The 23612-nt window shown below is 43.6% G+C and overlaps 1 protein-coding gene across 1 annotated transcript in view; it reads left to right on the top strand.

Annotated features, from left to right (window-relative positions):
* Window positions 1–1239: 1239 nt before the first annotated feature.
* Window positions 1240–23612, top strand: part of Sntb1 (syntrophin beta 1) — a 235961-nt gene continuing 213588 nt past the window's right edge. Inside the window, exon 1 of the mRNA XM_005082728.4 lies at window positions 1240–2766. Coding sequence (XP_005082785.1) covers window positions 2196–2766 — 571 coding nt within the window. The 5' untranslated portion in view covers window positions 1240–2195. The remainder of the gene's footprint in view (window positions 2767–23612) is intronic.

The raw sequence follows: 23612 nt of genomic DNA, 5'->3' as shown, positions 1-23612 counted from the left end.
GTAATAATAGGTCAATTACTTTGTGGGTGTGTCTGGCATTCCTCCACTGCTTGGCTGGAGGATTTCTGGTCCAGGGACAGGTTGGTTTTGATTTCTCCATCTTCACATTGGCATTCTGGTGCCTGGCCCAACCTTAGTTTTTTTAGGTTGTTTTGTTTTTATTTTGTTTTGCATTTGGAAAGCAAACACTCAGTGATCATGACCTCAGTCTCTAAAGCAGAAGACTAGATCTCTCTCTCTCTCTCTCTCTCTCTCTCTCTCTCTCTCTCTCTCTCTCTGTGTGTGTGTGTGTGTGTGTGTGTGTGTTTGTGTGTGTGTGTGTGTACGCACTCTCTGTCTATCTGTCTCTCTCTCCTCCCTCTCTCTTTCTCGAGGTAGCTCCCTGTCTGGCCCACTCCAACAGGAAGGACTGCTGTCCCTGTAGTGGGCAGGTTTGCATGAAAACATAGTGTTTGGGAATATGGCAAGTTAAAACTTATAGGAGCAAGAGAGTTGGAAACATCAGTTTGAGGGTTGTCTACAAGCTAAAGAGACATTACTTTCTCAACAAAGTCTCCTAAGTACTTTCCTGAGTTCTGTGACCCTGCCTGGGACTCCATAGGGATTCCTGTGAATTTTTATCCTGTGACTTGTTAAGTATCTCTCTGGAAAGGACTGTAGATGCTTGCCCCTGATATCCACCAGTGTGGTGATGACATTCATGCTCCCAAAGATGGCCTTCCTGCTGGCATCTCATTGGGTTGACTTCACCTCCCAGAGTGAGCAGATTTACGAATTTTTTGAAAAACTGTAATAGGATATCACACTTTATTTTATTATTAGTTGATTAATATTTTCTCCAGTCCAGTTACAGACTTAGAATTTTATTTTATTTTCCAGACAAAGGAGAGAGCAGCTGGAAATCAAGTAGATAAAAAAAAAAGTTAACACACCTTAAAATGCACTGTGACACCCATTTGGGGACGGGGAACAGGAGGGACTTAGAAAGTTCCAGGGCAAGAACCATGGGATGTCCAGCTATGACTTGAGCTACAATTATGGTGGCATTTCCTGGTTGGCCTAGGAAGAGAACCAAAAATTACAATGCCCTCACCTTGGGAATGTGCAGCTTAAAAGCCAAGGAAGCAATTTTCAGGGAACTCGGAGAAGTGACCCATCAGTCTTAGAAGAGGACACTTCCTGTATGGAATCTGAGAAAGAAAGAGGAAACCTCCAGAAGCATTTGGGCTGTCACAAGGGTTGGGGAAGCTTGCAGCAAAGCACGGATAGGAGATTGAGTTAGATATTTGTTCTGGAGATGGCGACCCCTGTCGAAACTCAGGGGTGGTACTGAAACCCTGTCCTCAGGCTCCCTCAAGAAGCCTTGCTTTGACTAATAGGATAGGGTTACCTTAATGAGACTTCATCCTGTGTTCCTGTGACCGTTTTTCCCCTGCCTTCTGGCCCAACCTAGAACCTCTCTCTGCAGTGTCCTCCCCCCAATGGTCCTAGGGGAAAGGAGAAACAGGCAAGAATCTCTGGCTCGAGGAAGACTTGGCTCTGCAAGCAACTGAGTGAGGACGGAGGGAAGTTGACTCCAGAGAATCGAGTTGGGCCACAGAGGCAGACCGCGCACCTGGTAAAGGTGAGGGTGCCCCCCACACCCTGAGAATGGACGGTTGAGAAGAAAGGGGTCGGCCGGCGGCAGGCTGGGTGTAGCCGCACAGGACCGGGGAGGGTTGGGGGAGCTGCGGCAAGGTACAACGGAGAACTGAGCCACCCGGCTCTGAGCCAGCGCGACGTGGGAGAGTGACGCTGCGGTGGTGACCGAACAGGTGAGCGGCTGGGGCCCCGGGTCCCCGCCCTTGCCTCCTCCTACCGGTTCTCCGCCGCACTTGGCAGCTCCACGGCTCCTCTCTGGTTTGGGGTTTTGCAACTGGCAGCTGGCTTTTTTTTTCCCCCCTCCTCCCCGGTCGAGGGCTCTCCTTCTTTTAGGTTGCTCCACCCCGCCCAGGATCAGGCGAGGGGGGGAACCAGTCCAGCAGCTGCCAACTGGCGCCCAGCGCGGCCGCGAACACGGGAAGTGGAGCCCTGAGTGCGCTCTGCGGGGCGATTGCTTCTCCCGCGTCCCGGCGCCCCGCGTCCTCCCACCCGCACCCCATTCTCCACTTTTCCCCCCGTTTGCAATCACATGGCATTTTAAGAATGCTGGAAAGATGGCGGTAGCGGCGGCGGCTGTGGCTGCGCCGGCTGGCGGGGGAGGCGGCCGGGCGCAACGGAGCGGACTGCTGGAAGTTTTGGTGCGGGATCGTTGGCATAAAGTTCTGGTGAACTTGAGCGAGGACGCCCTGGTGTTGAGCTGCGAGGAGGGCGCTGCGGCGTACAACGGCATAGGGACTGCCACCAATGGCTCGTTCTGCAGGGGCTCAGGGACTGGGCACCCGGGGACTGGTGTCACTCAAGCCCCGGACTCTCCCGCCGCCGGCGTCCGCACAGCCTTCACCGACCTCCCGGAGCAGGTGCCTGAGTCCATCTCGAACCAGAAGAGGGGCGTGAAGGTGCTGAAGCAGGAGCTAGGCGGGCTGGGCATTAGCATCAAAGGGGGCAAGGAGAACAAGATGCCCATCCTCATCAGCAAGATCTTCAAGGGGCTGGCAGCGGATCAGACCCAAGCCCTGTACGTGGGCGATGCCATCCTGTCCGTGAACGGAGCGGACCTGCGGGATGCCACCCATGACGAGGCAGTGCAGGCGCTGAAGCGAGCAGGCAAGGAAGTACTGTTGGAAGGTAAGAGGTTAACGCTGTGTGCGCCTTACCCCGCACGGTGCGCCCACTCTTCGGCCCACCCGCACACTCACACGCTGTGCCACTGGTCCTGCGGGACCCCGCGGTGCCTATGTTGTGCAAAGGCAGTGGTGGGCATGGACTTTTGACAACTTTTACCACCTGGGGGCAACTCAACTCCACCCTGGCTCTGCTGCAGAGTGCTTTGCTAAAAAGACTAGACCGCCTGGGTTTTCTTGGCTTGAATGGGGTGCTTTAGTATACAGTGTTGGAAGCGTCATAGTTATCCGTGCACGTGGTTTCATTTTTCTTTTTTCTTTTCTTTTTTTTTTTAAGTCTGCGAACAATCCAAGTGCAGTGTAGACTCTAGGAAGGGGAACAGGGAATGGAGAGTAGACCCGATTTGCATCTGCCCACATTGCAAAGCAAGGCCGCTGACTCAAGGCAGCTCTGCTACTTTTCTGCTTTGACAAAATTTTCACAGCCTGGGCAGTCCAGTCGCGAAGATTTGAAAGGTAAAAAGAAAGCAGAGAGAGAGGTGGCAGTGTTTGAACGCTAACCTCAACCACCCTTCTCCACTTCCCTCGCCTCTGGCTGGAGAGTCCCGAGAGAGGCTGTTTAGGTTTGGGTAGTGCCAAAGGCTGGGAAAGATGTTGCAGATTTAGGTACAAGTTCACTTCCCCAGCAGGGTGTTCAGCCGGTCAGTCCGGATTCCAGGTTCCTCTGGGTGGAGAGCTGGTGAAGTGTTCTTTTTGCTGCTGTGTCTCCCAGAATAGGGGGAAATTCACTGTGCATTTGTAAACAGTATTCCCTGCCCGTGAATGAGAAGAACCACAGAAACGATCAGTGTATAGGGAGATAGGGAGTACTAGTTTCTCTGTAGTTTCCCTTTCCCCACAGCTAAGTCTCTCTCTCTCTCTCTCTCTCTCTCTCTCCCTCCCTCCCTCCCTCCCTCCCTCCCTCCCTCCCTCCCTCCCTCCCTCCCTCCCTCCCTCCCTCTCTCTCTCTCTCTCTCTCTCTCTCTCTCTCTCTCTCTCTCTCTCTCTCTCTCTCTCTCTCTCTCTCTCCCTCTCTGTGCACTTCCACCTGCTCTAACATTGTGGGACAATTGCACTGAGTTTTCTCGGCTTCCTCTTAACTGGAGATTCAGTGGTTTGGAGGTCTTTTATTTAGATAGGGGGCTCTCCAGAGCTTGAGTGTCCAATAGCATGCAGGCAGGGTTAGTAAGTAAACGAACTCAGCTATTGAGACAGTATTCCAACCTAGACTCTATAATATGGTGACTGACTTAAGTGCTTAAACTAAGATGTTATCGGTTCCCTGCTCACCCAACTGTGGCGCTGTTGTGTGACATTGGGGAACCAACTTTCCTTGCATATGACAGCTGATGCAACTCCATGGTGACCTGATGGTCTGCCCCCCAGCCTGGAGCACAAAGAGGCTTTTTGTTTTTTGTTTGTTTGTTTGCCTAGAGGATTTGTGATATCTTCATATTTAATGGTCACCTCCGATTGCAGAAAGTGGAAGGGTGTTTGGTTTGGCTTGATGATTAACGCAAGTTAACAGGAAAAACAATTCTTGATCAAGTGTGTGTTGGTTTAGGTGACAAGAGGCAGGTAGGATCTGGTGAGAGTTTAGTTTGGACTGTAAAAGCTGCTGGGCACCTGTTTAGTTTGTGATCCTTACTGAAAATACGGAGGGAAGAGGTGACAATGACAGGTCCTATTTTACTTCAGACACTGACCCTTATCTCACCCCTTATTCCTGTCTTTGATTTCAATTTTATGCATGATAACTTGGCAAGGAGGTTAAAAATGACTCTTATGCCCAAAGAGGAAGAAAAAATGACTCCCTGGAGTTGAAAATAAAGTTAAAGAAAGTTGTGTGTGTATGTGTGTGTGTGTGTGTGTGTAAGGGTTATGCACTTCTTAACAAGAAATAAAAAATGAGTTCTGTCAAAAGCTATCTAGTGAAAAAATAAAAATAAAGTAAAATAAAATAAAAGCTCTCTAGAGGCATTCTAAAGAACATTGCATCATGTGCGGCATTCAGGGTACCTAGGGGAGATGGGAGTCTCCTAGGCATCCCTAGTTCAACTCATCAGTAATTTACAGCTAATAATCTCTTATTACCTGCCCATGAAGGAAGGTATGACTTAAAACAATGTCCTCTCTTTACTACATCTTCCTCCTTCCCACCCTCACCTAGCGAGAGTTTGAGCCTAGTGACTTGCACATTCTAGGCTGGCATTCTACCACCAAGCTTCACCCTCAGCCCCCAAACACAGCGCCTCTTGTTTGAAGCCAAGTGTTTGTGGTCCTCCACGGTCCTCACTGAGGTGGTAGTGGTCACATACCATCAACCCAAACGTAACAACCCTCCCCTTTGTCATTTGGTGTAGAGCAAGGATTCCCAGGGAAGAGGCTTCTTTAAACCACCTCCAAGGCCTTTAGGGTTCTCGTAGCCTAGCAGAGTTTCGGTGTCTTCTTTTCAGTGTCCTCTTGTGCAAAGTGAAAGTAAGGAAAGTGTCGCCTCTTTACGTCATGGGGTGACCCTGGGCAACGATGAGATTGCAAGGCATGCTAGTACTCTCACTAACTGCACAGTTTGAATGAAATGCCCCTTCAAAATGGGGGATCCATTCTTCTGTCTTATTGGAGCTGCTCTGTTTTTAATTTGATGCTTTTTAAAGGAAAGGAATTATTCTGGCTCGTGCCTTGTGATCTACCTCGATCAATCTATTTACCTATCTGTCTCTCTGTCTCTCCACCTCTCTACCGACCTACCTATCTATATCAAAACTCTGATGCTGAGAGACCATTCCGCCATAGGCCACAAGAGTCAAATGTCACCTGAGGGGAGAGATTTATGAAAGTTAACATTTCTTGAGCACTCCATTTGGGTCAGGCTCTTTCATCTGCTTGGTGACTCCATGAGGTCAATACTATTGTCATTCACTTTCCTAAAGAAACTAACGCATCATGTTATCTACCTAAAGCACAATAACATAGCTAGGAGGTATCCAAGTCTATCTGATTTCCAAGCTTAAATAACCTCTAGGTAAGACTGATGGCCTGAGCTTCACCAGCGAACCATGTACTTGAACCAGTTGAAGTCACTGGGCTCCTGGGATGTTTCCCCACTTAGACTACCCTAAGCAGGAAACAGCAATTGTGCAGGACAGGATTTTATGAATCAAATACACCACTCATCTGACTATCAAAAGAAAGCTGCCATAAGACATTGGAACTCTGCAAGACAAAGTTGAACACATGGCCAAACAGGAGTACAAGCTCCAGTTCTAATTTAAATTGTAAATCAGCCATAGCAAGTGAGACGATGTGTTAACCAAGTACTCATTAGAATTAAGATCAGAAAATTTTGCAGTAATGTTTCTCATTTTAAAGAGAGGAAACAGATACCCCCACGTGGAGCTCTATAATCTCACAGGACATCATTCATGTAGACTGCAATGTGACCAAAACCCTGTGTTGTTGAGCAAGACGTGCCTGCATAGACACCCTGGCCAGTTTTGAATGCAAGGAATACCTTTTATTCTTATTGTTGTTTAATTGGGTTTGGTTCTATTGTGTGTGTGTGTATGTATGTATGTATATATGTATGTATGTGTGGCATATATGTGTGACATGTATGTGTACCAGTGAGAGTTCAACATCAGTTCCATTCCTCGGTGACTCTTCACCGTAGTTTTCAAGACAGGGTCTCATCTATGAACCTTGAACTCACTGATTTTCCATGACTGACTGGCCAGTGAGTTTCAGGAACCCTCTTATCTGCCTCTCAGCATGGGGATTATGGATGTGTTCTGCCATCCCCAGCTTTTTACCTGGATACTGGGAAACTGAAATCAGGACATCATGTTTACAGGCAAGCAGTTTACCGACTGGACTATCTTCCCAGCCTTTGTCTTTAACATATTAGTAGGATGGTAATGAAGTGTGTCAGCATTCTTGTAGCTGAAGCAACAATCAAATTAATTCATCTGTAATCTTCTCCAGGTAGAGAAGATGAGTTTGTGGAAGCTTTGTGTTAAAGTAAGGAGGCAGGGTGGACAGAAATACCACTTGTTGAAAAGGTCCCCGTGGAACTGGACCAGGAGAACAAGAAACTCAAAGGAGAAAAACAAGGACAGTTCTTAGCAAGAACTGTGTCCAGAAGCCCCTCTATCAGCTGAGCATCCAGGAGGGACTGGATCTAACACTCATTTGGGAAATCACCCTGTAATCCCTTTCTCTGGTGATGGGAGTAAGGATGGTGGGACAAGAAGATTCGGCTTACAAACAGGTGGTGGCTTTTCTGGGAGGACTGGGAAAGCATCCAAACTTGAAGAGTTTTGCTTTGTTAAGTGTGGGGTTTGAATGAGAATGGCCCCCGTAGGCTCATAGATTTGAATGTTTGGTCCCTAGTTGATGAAACTGTTTGGGGGGAAGGATTGGGAGGTGGGGTCTTGTTACAGGAGGTGTGTCACTGGGGGCAGGATTTGAGCTGTCGAAAATCCACATCATTCGCAGATAATTCTCTCTCTGCCTCATGCTTGTGGATAAGACATAAACCCTCAGTTACCACTTCAGTTCCATGCCTGCCTGCCTGCCTGCCATGCTTCCTATCATGATATTCATGGGCTAATCCTCTGAAACAGCAAACAAGCTCCTGAATAAAACACCTTCTTGCATAAGTGGTTTTAGTCACTACATCTCTTCACAGCAATTATCTTGGTTCTTACCTTTGAATACTCTATGAGTATACTATATTTCTTTGGATGCCATTGTTTTTTGTTTGTTTGTTTACTTGCTTGCTTTGTTTTGTTTTCATTGGACACATCTTGTCAAATTCACAACTGAAGGCGGAGAGGCATGTATGGTATCATTCATGATCTAGAAAAGTCTTTCATTGTGAAAGACTACCCGGGACATCTGTGATCCTTAGTTTCCGTAACTGAATACCAGGCATGTGGCACTTGACCATTAAAATGCCTCTGTGCATTTCTGACTGCAACCAGAAAGGGTCTGCGGGCCATCCTCTTCCTTGAGAATCGGTGTTCTGTAACAACGCCTGTACCATCTTAGCCTATAATACAACTCATCCTTTCTGAAAGTCCTTTGCCCATTCAACAATAGCTAACGTGTACATGACAAGATGCCCCAGCCTCTTCTTAGCACTTTATGTGGATTAACTCGCATCCTCACAATACAGTGATACTATTAATATCCCTGTTGTACAGTTATGTGTCTTGCAGCAGACACACAATGAGTTAGTACTGAACTGCATTCACACAAGGCTTTACAGCTTTTGATCTCACAAACAGCCTTAGGAGATAAGCAGATTAGGATGATTCGCCCCAACTTGTTGATTAGGATGTGAAGCTGTAAGAGGTGCGAGGATGATTTTAATTAGGTCTCCCACTTTCTTATCTGTTATCTTGCTGCTAATAAATTATAAGAAACCTTGGTGAGGAAAAGAACACAAATTCATAATATTATTACATTAAAAAAGTAGCTTTTGTTTCTATATGTATCTACATGCCATTACTCATGGACAAATGTAAAAAGACATCGTACAGGAGTCTCTCCTCCTAACACATGTGTCTCTGGGACTGAATTCAGGCCATTAGGCTTGGACTCTGGTACTTTGACCTGCTGAACCATCTTGTCAACTCCAAATCATAATCTTACCATTTTAAAACGTTATTTATGTGTATTTATGTATATGTGTGCTTAGTCTGCATGTATTATGATGGGGCTGTATGTACTTGTGCATACCATGATTGTGTCTGGTGTACAGAGGGTCTAGGAGGTGTTGGAGCTCCTGGAACTCAAATTATAGACTGTTGTGAGCTGCCGCATGGATGTTAGGAACTAAACCAAGTCTCTACAAAAACAGTACTGTCTTAACCCTTTGAGCCATTTCTCCAGTCCCCAATTTTAGATTTTTTTTTAAGTCAGAAACCTGGCATGGGTCTACAGAAACTAAACTAGGTATGCCTGTTTGCTTTCCCCCTTTTGGAAGACCCTCAGAGAGAATTTGTCTCTTTGCTCATAAGCCTTGGCTTTTAACCTCTCCCTTTTCTTAATGCCTCTAATGGCAGGTTGAGCCCTCTGAAACCATCCCCAATACTTTTCTGCCTTCTCTCATTTCAAGAATACTTGTGATTATCTGGTTATACTGAGATGATTCATGTGGTGGTATACTGTTTATGATTTGTTAAAGCCACTGGAGATCAAAATATCAAAGCAGCCATACTAGTTATCCATAGAAGCCAGGCAAAGATGACACACATCTTTAATCCCAGAACTCAGGAGACAAAGGTGGATGGATCTCTGTGAGTTCAAGGCCACCAAGGGCTACAATGAATCAGTCTAAAAAAGTAACAGAGCTCATGTCTTTGATCCTAGCACTTGGGATCATACACCTTTAATCCCAGCACTAGGGAGGTAGAGACAGGAGTGATGTGGCTGGGTGGAGAAAGGAATAAAAGGAGGAGGAGACAGGAACTGAGAGTTTTTGCCTTTGAAGATTCATGGAGACAGGATTGCCATTTCAGCTGGGTAGAGGTAAGATCTACTGGCTTGGCTGTTTTGCTTCTCTGGTCTTCAGCTTGAAACCCAAAGTCTGTCTCTGGGTCGTTTATTTTTCCTGTTACAGATTCATGAGGAGCTCTCTGCTTTAAGGTCAACTGTTAGCAACCTTAATTCCATCTTCAGCCTTCATTCCTCCTTGCCATATCTGGGACTTGTCCAAGGGCTCTGGAGAAGAGGGTGGAGGCATCTGAAAGGAGAGGAAGTATTTTTCTGGTCAGATTAATTTGCTGAAGTTGCACTGTGGGAGAATATCCAAATAGCCTTTTGAGAATGTCCTCCACTTTTGTAAATAATCCCTTTCTCCATCACTGCAATAAGGATTTGCATTCATTTGCATATTTATCCCCTAACACTAGTTTACTAGTACCAGACACAGACAATGCAGATTCCTACAGGGAGAAGAAGTACAGCCTTGGAGCCATCGCGAGATGCTGTGGTACCCCATGGGAAGATCACTGGAGGATCCTCAGTGAGGGCCCCACAAGGCAAATGATTAAAGGAAACCCCACAAAGAGCTTGTGCGTTGGCTGTAACTCAATATGCCTAAGAGATCGGAATATGACCAGCAGACCTTAGAGAGAGTTAGGGAATTTTATAGAGCTGGATAGACTTCACACTGGAGTTAAATGTCACACTCAGTTTTGCATTTCAAGAGGAGGACCCAGACACATGCTTCAAGCATGAGCTTGCCCTGCCTTTAGAGGACTAAACCAGCTCGTGTGGTCAACATTCTCCCAAGCTGGACCTAGGTCAGAAGAGTGACTTTGCTCACACTATGAATGTATGATCAGGTCAACCTTCAAAGGGTAGCTGGGCTGATATTCAAAGTCCCTTTGGTTCCTTAGAAAGAACTAGAAATGCTGGAGGGTGGTGATGTGTAGCTCGTGTTATCTTGTTAAGAGACGGAGTTTCTAATTTGATTATCTGACCGTTCCTAAGCTCAACCAGGTGAGAACTAAACAAGCTCAGGAAATTATGCATGAGCAGAAGAAAGCAAGAGAGACGCCAGCCCGAACCCTGATTGCAGGGATCGAAAGCAATCAGGGTATTGTTGACTGCAATGTGGCTGCGCTTAGCAATAGCAAGCTAGCCCGGATTCCTATAAAAACCAGCAGGCCAGGAGAATAGTGCGTGGGCACACATTAGGCTACTAAAATATGTTTGAGAGAAAACAACAGAATTGGAAATGGGGAGAAAGGAAGAGGAAGAGGAAATGGAAGAAGAAAAGGTGGAAAGGGAAAGAAAGGAGAGACAACAGGAAGGAAGGGGAGAAGAGAGGGAGACGGGGTGGAAGGGAACTGGGAGGGGGTAGTAGTTAGCCCCAATTTATGACTCCCTTTATCCATTACTCACACTGCTACATTACAGGGAGCAACGCTCTACCTGGCTCCATTCCCAAGGCCAGAAAGCTCTTCCTCAACACAGACCAACCTCAACAGACAGCTGAAGAACATGGAGCCAGATAGGTTCCTAAACGTTACAGGGAAACGTAATTAATCTTTTAATGTTCTATTTATAACCACTTTTCTCCCCCTATCCTCTGTGTGGGGCCCACAAGTCTGAATAGGTGAGAATGCTTGTGACCTGGGGAGATGAAATGTTTGCCTGCGTATTTTAACTGTGCCGGCCTGAGGATTCAGATCCTGTCCCTTTATGAAGCTACTGGGAGCACCTCTTCCACCCCTAGAGATTTCTTCCACCCCTGGAGCACCTTTTCTGCCCCAGGAGCACCTCCTTCACCCCTTAGTTCTGCAGCAGTGGGCAACGTTCGTTATGTTCGGCTATGTGTTTTAGCAGTTACCCCGCGGAGCTCGTATTAAAAATAACTCCCTGCACACAGCTCTGTGCTTGTGAAAGGTGTCTTGCCGAAGCTTCCAGTGGTCTGCTCAGTGAAGGAAAATTATTCTCCAACAGCCACTGGCCTACTAAGCATTCTATTTTAAATGATGCATCTCAAAGCATTTAATGCTAAAGAAAAGCCAGAAGTTCCCTCACATTTATACCGAGCGCTTTATATACCAAACCTCATTACCCACTTCACTGGCCTTGATCTGTAATAGTACTTGCCTTTAGCTCTGGCCCGCAGAGTGAGACCTAAGCGGAAATATACATTACTCACTACGGAATCAAAGTCCTAACAGACCCATGCAAATGAGCCTCACTCTCAAGAGGGGCGAGACTGGATGGAAAAGTTCCAGATTCAGAGGAACTTGTAATGGAAACTAAAGTGATGACCCATGCTTAATCTCAGTGGGTTTTTTTGGTTTGTAACTCCTGCTTGTCCTGTGGCGTTCTGCTAAGCGTGGGAAGATTTGTCAGAAACCCGACTGGTTGCTCAGTGCTGCTGTGCTAAAATCCAGTTTCCTTGTGTCAGTGTTCAATGTCTCTTCCTCTCCCTCACCTTTTTTTTCTTTCTCTACAGTCAGTAGGTTGGAGAGCAGACCTTGAATTTACTCTATCTAGGTTTTAAATTAGTGTCCTACAGCTTTTTATCTGTGTGAGCCCATTCGAGCTACTTAACCATGGATCTTAATTTCCCAATCAGTAGAATTTTACTCTGGTTTGTCAGGAAGGGTAAAGTGAGTCTATATGGAAAGCAGTTAACCCACTATCTGGAGCTTAATAAAAATGATTGCCAACTGGATGTCACATCATGTGTTTGTCTGAGTATTATTTTCAGACAGAATTCAATAATCCCAGTTAAAGAGTTTGGTTATGCGCTGGGTAAATGTTATTGCAAGCACAAAATACAAATGGCTGGTGTCACAGATACCTACTAATAGTTCACACTTTGAAGGGACCCGAGTGATGGATTTCACGCAAGCTCATGAGGTTGGTGAGTGTTAGTAACTTCCCATTCTCTGCCAACCAGTCCACAATGCAGGCTGCTGTGGGATTGGATAGGAAACTGTGGGTCTGCGTTAGGATGCTGACTTCCAGCATTGTTCACGAACACACAGGGAACAGTTTCAGAAACAGGAAGCCAACAGGATTTACCCTACACAGCAAAATTCAGACTCCAAAAATTATAGAAACAGCAATATTTTATTACCCAAAAGAAACCCAAAGTTTATTTTACTTAAAATGCTGTTTGATGCAAATTTTATATGAATGTGTTTGTATAACCATTAAACCAATGTTTATATTTCTGTTTTTATTCTACTAGCTACTATTATATTTTATGGAATCCAAGAGGTCCCCCAATAGAAGATGTATCATGTTTGCATTTCTATAAGAAAGAAAGAATTGCCTACCATGAGTCATATAGTGTAGATGACTGCTTAAAATCCTTTCTCTGCTGGGTAGGAAGAGAAAGAAACCCATTCCATAGAGAGAGATGACAATGACACTTGCCAGTCTCAACTTTGGTACTTGTAAAAGACTACCTACCTTCTTTGAGGTTTTGAATGACAAATCAGTTCTAATACATATTTAGATTTGAATTGAAAATGTCAATGATGTTGTGTGCTTAGAAAATATTCAGGCAGATAATGTAAAGTGGCCTCAGGTTGGGGGGCCCTAGATGGGCAACAGAAGCAGATTCTGGAAGAACTACATTCCCACACAAACTCCTAGTGACTTGATGACACCAGAGATGGATGTAACATACATTTTCAAAGCCATCGACAACAGGGCCATCAGACAATTTTGAATATGATGTGTTGTTAATATACAACAGTATTAAAATAATGAAATTTATTTATAGTCTTTTATTGGGTTGTAGGTGTTTATGTTAATTTTTCATTTTTAAGCATTCGAAATAGCATTTCTTTGTGTCATTTCAGACACGTTTGTTGCTGTATTTTGCTCACATTTCTTCACCACATGATTCTCACCCATTCCATCCCCCTCCTGTCAGTTTCTACCCCCTAAATGAACTCATTCTTCTTTCATGTCGTATGTATGTGTTATGTATGTACATATGCATGGGTGAATGAATGCATGGATGCACTCATGCGCATATAGGTGGGAGCATCAACAGACTGTGCATATGAGAGATAACGTGTGACATTTTTCTTTCTGAGTCTCATTGGTTTTCCTTAAAGGAATGAATTCCGGATACATACAGATGGCATTTCATTTATCTTTGCCAACTTTGTGCATATATACTGTATTCTCCTCATCCTTTCACTGGCTCATAGGCATCTTGACTGATTTTTTTATGCTACCTTTCTGGTAGAAGGATTGAAATTGTATACTGTTTTCCTAAAACAGAACATTTCATAAGGGAGATCACCATAGAGATTTTTTTTACACACATTACATATGTATCTTATAAAATAATAATTTAGAATTACAGGAGATTAAGTGTCCCCACATCATTTACATAATGACCAAGCAAGGTATTAAGGATATCAGAAGGCGAAGGGAGCATATCACAGGAAAGCCATAGTAATGCCACATAAGCAGAGGAAGATAAAACAGCAGTAACTGCTTGGCTCTTTGGTGCCTTGCATTTCAAACCCTGCCATCTAAAATGTTCTTCATCTGCTATGCAAATCCAGGTTAATGAGTTTTCTCTTTTGTTCGCCGTATTCTTATACATCCTTTCTGTTCTCCGCTTCATTTTTGGAAAACCTCTAAATTAAAGCACTCTGTGCGTATGGCATCTCTTTGTCTATACTTCTCCATATTACTCCATGGGCCAAAACCTCATATCCCAAGACACAAAAACAAGCAAAAGAACCCTCAAAACCCGCAATTAGCAGACCAGATAGATGACTTCCCATTTAGCAGAAATCTCACCGAGATGAACTCAAGGGACCGGTTCTCCAGCCAGTAGCACGTTAGCAGTGTATGTGAATTTAATCTGGTCCCAAGATCTCAGGCCTTCCATCTTGTCGGTTTTCAAATGGATCTAATTGGACCAGCCTCTTCTTCAGCTTCACAGAATGAAGGTAAATAGCAAAGCAGGAGCATCTATGCCTATGGTTTTTCAACTAAAGGAATAGATAGGAGAGGAACAGTAACAAGGGGGGGGGACTTCCTGATGAAGACAATTCTCACCTCCAACTCCAACAACTGTGCAGTAAGAGGGACACTTGGACAGCATGTACTAGGAAAAGTCACTGTGTATATGCATATCTCTGTGTAGGTTTCTGTGCATGAATATTCACGTGTGTGTGTGTGTGTGTGTGTGTGTGTGTGTGTGTGTGTGTTTGCATGCATGTTTGTGGAGACCAGAGGTCAACTTCAGGTGTCATTCCTCACAGCCCCTGTTGCTTAGAATGTTAGTACCTATGCCATGTTTCCAGAACATAAGAGCCAGAAGGCTAAAATGTAGTAGTAGTAGTAATGATTTAGTATAAGCACACTTGCTTTAAAATCCTGAGTAATGACTTAGACTGCTATCTCTTGATGGACCGATCCTTAGAACTAAAGACCAAATGAATCAATGTTTACAAAGTTGCATCAGGCCAATGTTGCTCTACTTTCTCCCTGATGCCCTGCCTCTCTGGCTAATCTCTTCTTGGCTTGGTACAGGGGCATCCATCCTGCCAGGTTGCCCCTGCTTCTCCCTTGTGTCCGTCCCTGGAGGCACTGTCACACAAACACATGGTTTCCTCCTTCACTTGGCTGCAGTGTGTTCTCCAGTTGCTTCCGGAAGATGTTAGAGATAATGTCCAAAATGTTTCTGAAGGATTCTCTCACTTGGTTAGTAACATGGAGAGGACATTTGAAAGAAGACAGCAATGGTTCCTTAAGTAGTTTCTGACAATTTTTGATACAATTTTTACTTTAATGTTTCCAAGTATGATATTTGGTTTTTTTCCTAAAATGTTTAATGACTTCTTTATGTCACTGATACTCTAAGTTTTATGCAATGCTTACTTTGCTCTGGGAATTTCATTCATCAATTTGCCAGTCCGTCTCCAGGTGCTGGACAGAAAATTCCATTCATAGGCAGGCGCATGGAGGTCTGGCTCCTCCTCCTTATCTTCCTCCTCCTCCTCCTCTTCCACTTCCTCCTCCTCCTCCTGCTCCTCCTTCACCCCCTCCTCCTATTACTCTTCCTCCTCCCTCCTCCACCTCCTCTTCCTGTTGCTTCTTCTTCTGTTTCTGCTTCTGCCTTTTTGGTTTTTTGAGACAGAGTTTCTCTGTGTAGCCCTGGCTGTCTTGAAACTCACTTTGTAGACCAGCCTGGTCTTGGACTCACAGAGATCCTCCTGCCTCTGCCTCCTGAGTACTGGGATTAAAGGTGTGTGCCACCTCTGTTAGGCTAGGTCCAGCTTCTTAGGCTGTGGGTCACAACTCTACAAGTCAGTCATTCACCAAATGTGGGAATTATGAAAATCTGGTGTCAGTGAAAGGTTTCTGAACAGCCAAAAGTCAATTAAACCCGACATGAGAAGACTCTGAGGTGTTTCTTCAGTGCTTACCATCTTGCACCAGGGAACTTTACTGCACACTTTGTACATGCCCTCACACCTTGCAAACTCAGGTAATGCTGCATGGAATGTGTCAGCTCAGACTGAAGACTATTGTCTATTACGAATTGGAGCGATTTCACTACATACGGCTTTCTGCTCTTACAGAAATATCATGGTTGAATTACAGGAAATAAAGGCTTGAGTATCTTCCTGCCATCTATCCCTCAGCATGAACGTTTCAAATTAGTGCATCTTTGAATCATGTTGTGTTAAATTGTTTGATTTTTAAAATTGAGTTCCTGACCTGGGTTTCGTAGCAATTCTTAAATGAATTTTGCCTTGAGATTTGGACAGAGCTTTAACAATTTCTGAAATGACTCTAAAAATACCCCTTCCATTTTGTACTATGTATTTATGCAAATCAGCAGTTTCAGCATTGATGATTGTAAAATAAAGTATCCATCAATGTGTGGATGGTGAAGATGCTCTGTGTTCTGCAATATCAAATATTCAGGAAAGATTTATTTCTTTATGTAGAAATAAATAAACACGTACAGTAGTATTTGCTCAATAGAATTTGCTTTCATTTTCATTAAGTGGTAAAATTACAGTACACCAAATAATTGCTTTATTTTCAAGACTTAGTTTTATTTTTATTTGTGTATGCATGCATGTACATGGCATGTATGTAGTGCCTGCAGAGGTGTGAAGAGAGCGTCAGAATTGAAGTGACAGGTGACTGCGAGGTGCCCGGTAACGATTCTGAGAACTATACCCAGGTCTTCTGGGAGAGCAGCAATCGCTCTTAACTGATAAGTCTCATTTCATTTTTAAGATAAGTTTTCCTTATACTGTTCTTATTAGTAATTGTCTGAATCTTATACTTACATTTTATAAGTACACATGAAAAGTCATGTAGCTGGCTCACAATAGTGTCATTGGATATTTTAGAATTTCAAAGTAGAGCAATGCCTTGTTAGATACCACCCGAATTCCTAATTTGACTTTCCAACGTCAGTCTTTTGCATTCCTCCTGTGATGTGATGTCCTGACAACGCTGGGTTTCCCTGCAGCAGCTGTGAGTGAGAGATGTAAGTGTGGCGTGGAAGGTATAGAGAGTGCTGCAGAACATGAGGACGCCAGCATCCAACACAATTTCAAGGTTTGAAAAATTGGGTAACGCACAGAAGCTGCGTGGACGGTAGGATGTACATGATTACACTTCAGGTGTCTGGAGCCCAAGAAACAAACAAAACTGGTAATATTGTATGGAGGTACAGGGAGAATTGAGCATCTTATTGAAAAGGAAGGAAGGGATGGAGGAAGGAAGGAAGGAAGGAAGGAAGGAAGGAAGGAAGGAAGGAAGGAAGGTAGGAAGGAAGGAAGGAAGGACCCAGACATAAGGACAAGGACACCATTTACAGAAACATCGCTATTGCCAAGTTACACCTCAATTCTAGAACATGTTCCCGTGATTTCCTGCAATTCTCCTCCATTTTCTTTGCTCTCTATGTGTGGAAATCTATTTAGTTGAATGCTGGGCCTTGTGCACTGACTCACAAAAAGAACAAACAACAAAAAAAAACTGATTTCTGTTATCATCTTACTTTTTCCCCTCTCCAACAGCCCTGCTTTTATTTTAGGTGCTACCCCACCCCCCAGAAGTATTGCTACATTCTTCCCTAACACGCTTACATTGAATTTTTCATCTGTAATATATAGTTCCACGTTTCAAAACAATTTTCTTGTTCTCTGACTGCCCTCTTTCTATATTGCATCCCTTGTTGTTTTGTGAGTGCAATAACTTTGCTTGTCTCTCAAAGAACGGTAATACATTTTTCAAAGATACTTTGTTTGAACTAATATTCACTTAGTTATCTTGACATTCTTTCCCATCTTCACAATCTTGAGTGCTCTGTGTCTACCTGATGGTTCCAGTATTTGCCATATGTTCCATCGTTGTGAGCCCCAAGAATTAGAACCTGAGATCAGACTGTAAAACCAATAACTTTTCCTAGGCATAGAAAAAGCGAATACTAGAAATAGACCAGGACTGGGAGACCATGGAGGGAACAAACATGTGACATCCACACTGACCATCTCAGACCTCAGAAAGCTCAGTATAGGCTGACAGTGGACTGAGGAAGATGGATAAACTTACCAAATTTCCACCTATCTCTGTGGCATGGCATATACTTCGGAGACACTCTGAACTCTCTGGTACTTCTAGCTAGTGTTGTGTGAAGGCAGTCTGTATTCTCAACATACACATGCCCTAAGGCACAGCACTGCAGGAACTCCCAACCCATATGCTGAATGCAGAGGTGGAACCCACTGACTCAGGCTTCATTGTGCTCATTGCCTGATCTAAATGGGATCAGAAGAAATCACAATGAAGGAGGCAGTGTGCACATCCCCAAATGCATTTACATTTGCATCTAAAATCTTTTCATTAAAGGCAGGTTTAAACCATGACTGATTATCCTATCGTGGAGAAGCCTTGCAAAGCAATATTTTGGGCCACTTAGACTAGCCTTTTCATTTATTTGAACATGTAGCCATCAGGAAATCTTTCAGATGTAGTTAGTAGTTGATTGTATAGTTCCTTGGAGTTAATGGTAAAGTTAATGGCTCAGTTGGGCTGAAAGGAGGTACTGGGCCCAACCTCAGCACTTGTGATGTTTCGGTAGATGGGTTTTTATTTCGGGGGTGTCATCTAGGCATTATTAGATGTTTAATAGTATCCCGGCTTTCAGCTGCAAGTGCCACTCTTTTCTCCTAGTTCTAACAAACCAGAATGTCTCCAAGTATTGTCACATATCATCTGGAGGGCCACAGGCCTCTCCTTGGGAGGCACTAGAATAGATCTCTAGCACTGGTTTCCAGAGTCAGCCAACAGCTTGACATTTCCTGGGAAGTTTTAAAATACTTCCTGACCAGGTCTTTCCCAAAGAGATCCAAATTGCATTAGTCTGGGGCTCAACAGGAAGTTTAAAAGCTCCTCAGGTGATGTGTGTGTGTGTGTGTTTGCAGGGCTGAGAAACATTGACCCAAACTGTCCATCCATGAACTAGAAAGTAGTGAAGCAATGCTCAAAACAACCAGGAATGCTGGGGCCAGTAGTGAACAGAAGTGGCAAGCTCTAGTATAATCTGACCAATTTAAGTTACTCATTGCTATGAGGATAAGTTCGCCCTTTCCTTTGTTTAGTGTCTCTGGCTCCCACGGATTGATTTTGCTTTATTCATGTTTGAGAACACATAGAAGCATTAGCACCACATCCCTCTCTTGCTAGTACGGTTTTATGACTATGAAGGAACGACTATGAAGAGCAGCAAAAACTAAGCATGATGCACAGTCTCTCTTGTTGACCTTGTATGGTTGGCTCACTGTCCAAAGTTTGGTTTTCCCCCTGGTAACACAGGAACATTGACCACTTCATGAGGCAAGATGAGAATGAATTCATCAATATAGAACTCAATACTATGTCTGATATGTGAGGTCCCAAATGAGCGAGTATCGCTGTGACTTACTTGTTTTCTTCCACTCATCTAGACAAGAGACAAGGGACAAGCTTTTAATCCATCCTAAGATTCCAATGAAGTCAACACACTCATCTTATTGGTTATTGCCTGTTGCTTGCCAGAGACTGGGTGTAAGAAGATTTGGGCAAAAGTAGGAAACACACGGATTTAGTTATTGGAATTTAAAATTTGACACAGAGGAAATGGAATGGGTGCCACATGAGTTCTTGCGGCGTTTCTGTCTGCAGGTAGCCAATGATGACACTTGTCATTAATAAATACTCGAATATAAATTCTCTCATTACCTCTAGCTGAGCGGTCATTATAGAGTGATCTGGGCACAAAGCTTGTTCATGTCGGTTGTGTTCAGCTTCTGTTGCCTACTTATAATACCCGTACACAAGCTTCATGCACGTCAGCTGTATTGGTTGATTTTTGTCAACTCAACACAAACTAGAGTCCACCAAGACAAAGGAATCTTAGTTGAAGAATTGCAGTCATCAACTGACCCACAGGCATTCTGTGGGACATTCTCTTGATTGACTGTTGATTGGGCAGGCGAGGCACATTGTTGGGGGTGTCTTCTCTGGCACCCCTGGTACTGATTTGTATATAAAAAGAAGCTTACCAAGCCATGGAGAGCAATTGTTCATTCTTCTATGGTTTCTGCTTCAGTTCCTGTCTCCAGGTTCCTGCCCTGAGTTCTTGTTCTGGGTTCCCTTGATGATGGACTCTGACCTATAAGCCAAATAAACCCCTTCCTTCCACAAGTCGCTGTAAGTCGTGGTGTTTATCACAGCAACAGCAAGTAAGCAGAACACCAACCTTGTGGTAGATACTGGTACCTGGACCAACTTATCCACTTTGCCCATGACACAACCCTAGGAATCCATTCAACTGAACTCATTAGTAGATGGTCCTACATTGTCACACGTAGGGTTACTTGATAGAATTAGTTGTTATAAATAAATAAATAAATAGTATTAATTCATCTGAAATATTACACAAGACATACTTATGCCGAAGTATTTGTTGTTTTCCTGTAAGTCAAATGGAATTGCATTTTCATTTACTACATCTGGAAACTTCAGGAAGTCAACATAATAAACAAGGAGTCACTTGAGACAGCAGTAGTTCTAAAATGGTTTTGTTAAGACCAAGAAGCTGCCTAGAAGTTGTGCTCATGGCTCTTTGAGGATAAAATTGAAAAGCTTCAGGTAAGGGTACCACTTTCTCTAAAGCCTTAGCTACTCAGAATCATAAAGGTGGCCAGAGCAGAGAGGAACAGAGCAAAAATGGGGTCAACGCTAAAAAGAATGATGACAGTAAATCTAAAATTAGCCATAACAAAATTACTACTAAAAAAACAAAACAAAACAATGTTACCCAAAAGCCCAGAGTACCTAGAAACTGAAAAAACATGAATTGGCATATTGGTGTTCTAGCTCTAAAACTAGAAAGATAGCCAATAATATGCAACCTTTATGTCTCTTTCATATTTTCTTTCTAACTTATCACAGCAAGTAGTTTCATTATACAGTTTTATTGTATAGAAAGAATATTGTGAAGATCCATATATATATATATATATATATATATATATATATATTGTCATTCTCCCATTGTCATGACTATATTCCCCAGAACTTGTACCTGGAATTCAGTGTGCACTCAGCAAATATTTATTAAGTGAAAATATGAATGACCCTCTTTAAGTAACCCAAGGCTTTATAGAAAGTTCTACAATGAGTCAATTTGAAATAAAGGGTTTACACTCTGAATTTCTCGTTTATTAATTTTTCTGTCCTATGAATTGTTCCTATGAAAATCTGAGAAAAGCCAACTGTTGTAAGCTAGCCATCCAGTGAGGCCTTGGAATGGTGATAGGGGAGGTTTAGAGAGAATGGTCATTATTCCAAAACACTTCAGCATTCTATCATATATCCTTGACTTGTGTGATTCTATGGGACCTTATGTGGTCTAAAGGACTTCTTGATGTCTTTAGAGTGTTTTGTAAATTCACCTTCCTAATACCTAATTCTCTCGTTTATCTTTCGTTCTTCCAGTTTGACTCCTAAAGGGAAATGGAGTTCTGTGTAAAGACAGCTACACTCACTAGACCTCACCCTATTATTACTGCTGCAACTAAACAAATTTCAGAGCCCTTTCACGTTATATAGCATAAAATGTTACCATGCTTGACCTGTATCAAAATGCTGAAGCATACATTTATGAATAAGAAAAGATCTGTGAGTTAGTCATATTTGTAAAAAAAATTCTTTCATGCGGTTCAAGAAAGATATGAAGAGTTTTTTTTGTAAGTAATGATTTTGTTGTTGTTCTTGGTAGCAGCATTAGCAGCATTAAAATTCAGGTTAATTCTTTGGCTGTTAATGTGTTCTAGAATCTAGTAAGTAGGATTTTCTAAATCGCCTGTTTGAGCTAGGTAAAACAACGTAGGGTTTGATGTTAAGTAGGCTGGGCCTCAATTGCACAGCTCCTTGGACCCCAGTTACCCAAATATTTATAATTACAGTTCCAAGAAGCACAAGACACTGGAAGAGAATGTTTTGGAGCGGGAGTTGGTCCCATGAGTGGAAGGAACACTTACTAAATGGAATCCTGGGAAATTCCATTAGAGACCAGCGTTCCTTCATGTCCTCCCTCTTAGACTGCCACTCATCTAATATTGGAACAGTGAGATTACAGGTGGTTACTGCAATCGCTGTGGTAAACCCCACCAGGAGTTTGGGAGTTTTATCATATTTAACGTTTCAGAAAATCGGCGTTTGAAGGTGATAACGAACAGTATTTCTTAATCAGGGGGCCATTGGGCAAGCACAGGTGTGTTGCATATCACTGAATCTCTTTGCTGGGGGCATACTGTTTTTCTTTGAAAGGACTTGGCTCCCCCTACATTTCTTCTTCCTCCCACCTTTTCCTTCAGCCAAAAAAGTGACATTCCCCAGCCATACCCTCCGTGCCCAGATATCCTGAGTGCCCTTCTTGTTCTTTTTAACACACTGAGCCCTGATTACATTGCTAAACTCATGGTGCATGTTTCTCCTGCATATGTGTTTTCTGGATATACATAAGGCTGACTGAGAACCTTCTAGAAAGAAGGGGTGGGTGCAGAAATAGAAGCATATTAGTAAAAATGCATAGCCAGCTGAAGAAATAAACCTACAGGGAGGTTCTCTTTTCTTCCCTTGAAGTTTGCCCCCTATGAGAGTTCAGAAGAACTGTGTTGTAGCAGTCAGTTCAGTCGAGCAACAAAAGGAGCAGAAAGCAGGTTGCTTTCAATCTGTGATGCTCTCAAAATGCTCATCTTGAAAGAACGGTGATAGAAAGGCAGAGGTATTTGTTAAGATCTCTTCTGGAAGGCCTTTTAACACTAATTTTTTAAAGTTATAGCTAAATTATTTTCCCTTCCCTTTCCTCCCTCCAACTTTTCCCATGCATGTACCTCCTTGCTCTCTCTCAAGTTCATGGCTTCCTTTCCTTCAACTGATGTGTGTGTGTGTGTGTGTGTGTGTGTGTGTGTGTGTTCTTTAATACATAAATACTCTCCGATCTTGCTATATAATGTTCCTTGTATGTATATGATCTCAGGACCAACCACTTGGTACTGAATAACCAACTGGGCGGGGGAGTTCCTCTCAGGAGAAGCCAATTATGTCCCACCGCAGCACCAGCATTCACCGGTTGCCTGTAATTCAATGTGTGGGGTTGAGGCCCCATGGATTCTCCTTTCCTGGTTAGCTTCTCCGTTGGTGTAGGGAACCTTTTCATTTTATCTTTAAGATAAAGGGAAAATGTTTGCCTTGCCATCCGGTACCTGCTACAGTTCCACCCCCAATCTACTTTTCCATCTTCCCTTGTGGACATTTTCCTTTGGCTCGATTCTTCTACTTACCTTTGAAAACACTACACTGTAGGGCTCGCCGGGGCGCTCAGGCAACCGCAGGCAGTAAGTCACATTTAGAGGAAGCCGAATCAACACACCAGTGTGCGTGTTCTTATTCCAGAGATATCTTTCTCGCTGCCTTCCATCCCATTCTCCACCCAAAGTATCCTAATTCCAAATTCTTCAAAAAGGAAAGATTTGGATGGTCTCCGGGCAGCTGCAGGCACGCCTTTGCCCTTCTAGCCGATTGCGGGAAGTCAGGCCCCATGGCCATATAATCATTTAGCCAGAATTCCCAGAATTCCGTCTTAGAAACGCTGGTGGATATGGCCTGCCAATTCTTGGAGTATCTTACAGGACAGAATTAACAGAGAGGCTGCAGAGAAAAAGTCTCGGTGCTGCCCACGTGGTAACAAAGTGTTGGCTAATTGATGTCCTTTGCCCTGGA

The sequence above is a fragment of the Mesocricetus auratus genome, unplaced genomic scaffold (assembly GCF_017639785.1).
Source record: "Mesocricetus auratus isolate SY011 unplaced genomic scaffold, BCM_Maur_2.0 Super-Scaffold_100023, whole genome shotgun sequence".
Lineage (NCBI taxonomy): Eukaryota > Metazoa > Chordata > Mammalia > Rodentia > Cricetidae > Mesocricetus > Mesocricetus auratus.
The sequence above is the reverse complement of the archived record's forward strand: the minus strand, read 5'-3'. Positions and strand labels throughout refer to the sequence as shown.